Source organism: Myotis davidii, unplaced genomic scaffold (assembly GCF_000327345.1).
Source record: "Myotis davidii unplaced genomic scaffold, ASM32734v1 scaffold32, whole genome shotgun sequence".
NCBI classification, from domain to species: Eukaryota; Metazoa; Chordata; class Mammalia; order Chiroptera; family Vespertilionidae; genus Myotis; species Myotis davidii.
In genome coordinates this window covers 2,089,475-2,090,893 of record NW_006286587.1, presented here as the reverse complement: position 1 = coordinate 2,090,893, position 1,419 = coordinate 2,089,475, and the positions used below count along the sequence as shown (strand labels likewise).

At 53.1% G+C, this 1,419-nt stretch overlaps 1 protein-coding gene across 1 annotated transcript in view; it reads left to right on the top strand.

Moving 5' to 3' along the window:
- ADRA1D (adrenoceptor alpha 1D) overlaps window positions 1-105 on the top strand; it is a 19,425-nt gene extending 19,320 nt beyond the window's left edge. The window contains exon 3 of the mRNA XM_006758129.2: window positions 74-105. Coding sequence (XP_006758192.2) covers window positions 74-105 — 32 coding nt within the window. The remainder of the gene's footprint in view (window positions 1-73) is intronic.
- The last annotated feature ends 1,314 nt before the right edge of the window (window positions 106-1,419 follow it).

The window sequence follows — 1,419 nt, the reverse complement described above, 5'->3', positions numbered from 1 at the left end:
ACACTGCATCACCTGTCCCTGCCCCCCGAACCCCCCCCCCCCAAGGGCCTTACTGTTTACACTCTGTACATAGCTCCTGTGCCTGTGCCCATCACCTCCCGCTGAGATCCGGAGCTGTCACATGGGGAGAGCTTTATTTGTCATTTTGAGACATATTTATTGGCAAGAGTACTTCTATTTTGTCCAAACCATGCAAACTGTCCCTCCTTAGCTTATAACCTATAAAGAACTACTTTTTTTTTCTTTTCTAGAATTCTTCAAGTACTAAAGGCCCACAGCAGGATAGATTGGGTATTCGTGCACCTTTCTAGTTTCAACTTAACTGGCTCTTTAACGGTCCCTTTGGGACTGGTAGCATGACCAAAGGACTCTGGAGGAGGAGGAGGTTTTAAATTCACACGCCTAGTCTTGGGAAACAAAACAGTAATCATAAACACAAATCTCCGCTTTGCCGGTCTCCCCAGATGTACCTGTGATGCAGCCATCAGTTACATGGGTGGAACGTTACAAGAAAAAATATACAAGCCCAGGTAGACAGGTGTGCATGCTGAGTGAGAGAACACCTACCCGGGAACCATGCTTGCCACCCCAAGAGGGCCCCACTTTGCAGCACTTTGGCCACCCTACAGCTGGGGTCACTGGGGGACAGCCCTTATGGTCTCACAGGGGTGGGGGCTGTTGGTCAAATCAGGGGTCCAGAATCAGAGGATTGAACACTGAGCTCCTGGGCAGGGGTCCATAGCAGGGGCGGGTCCCCGCGAAGGGTGAACATTGGTTCCCACATGTCAGGGCAGGTAAGCCACCGGAGGTCAATAGTGGGGACAAGGGAGCAAGGTGGGGAGTCTTCATCAGGAGGGTTTTTAGTGGGGGAGGGAGCCTCCGTGCCCCCATAACAGTGGACATGGAGGTAGGCAGTTGGGCAGCTTGGCCAGTACTTTCTGTCGGCACGATGTTCAATCAGCAAAACACGTCCAATGTTCAAGCCTCAGCCGTCTCCTGGGCACAGCAGCGCTCTGCACCAGCTGCCTCCTCCTGTACCCCCCATACCAGGTACCCAGCCTTCAGGAGATGGGGGAGAGGCCCCAGAGAGGCTGTGCTTCAACAGGGGCATCCAGGGACCCCGTTCTGATCATCAATAAAGCACTGAGCTGCTGCCCTTGGTCTCAGGTCATGCCAGAAAGTTGTAAAGTGGCCAAGAGGAATGGAAGGAGTAGCACCAGCCCCTCTGGAGGAGGGAGCCTCTTGCCAGCGATTTGGGAGCATTTGGAAGAAGTGCATTCACTGCACCATTTCCTGAGACCTCAGGTGCCCTAGCTCCCCGCCCCCCCCCTCCCAGCCTGGCCCACACAACTCATTAAAGACTGTCCCTGTCGTGCATATAAAAAGGGGCCATTGTCCCTTTTTTATCACTTTGAAATG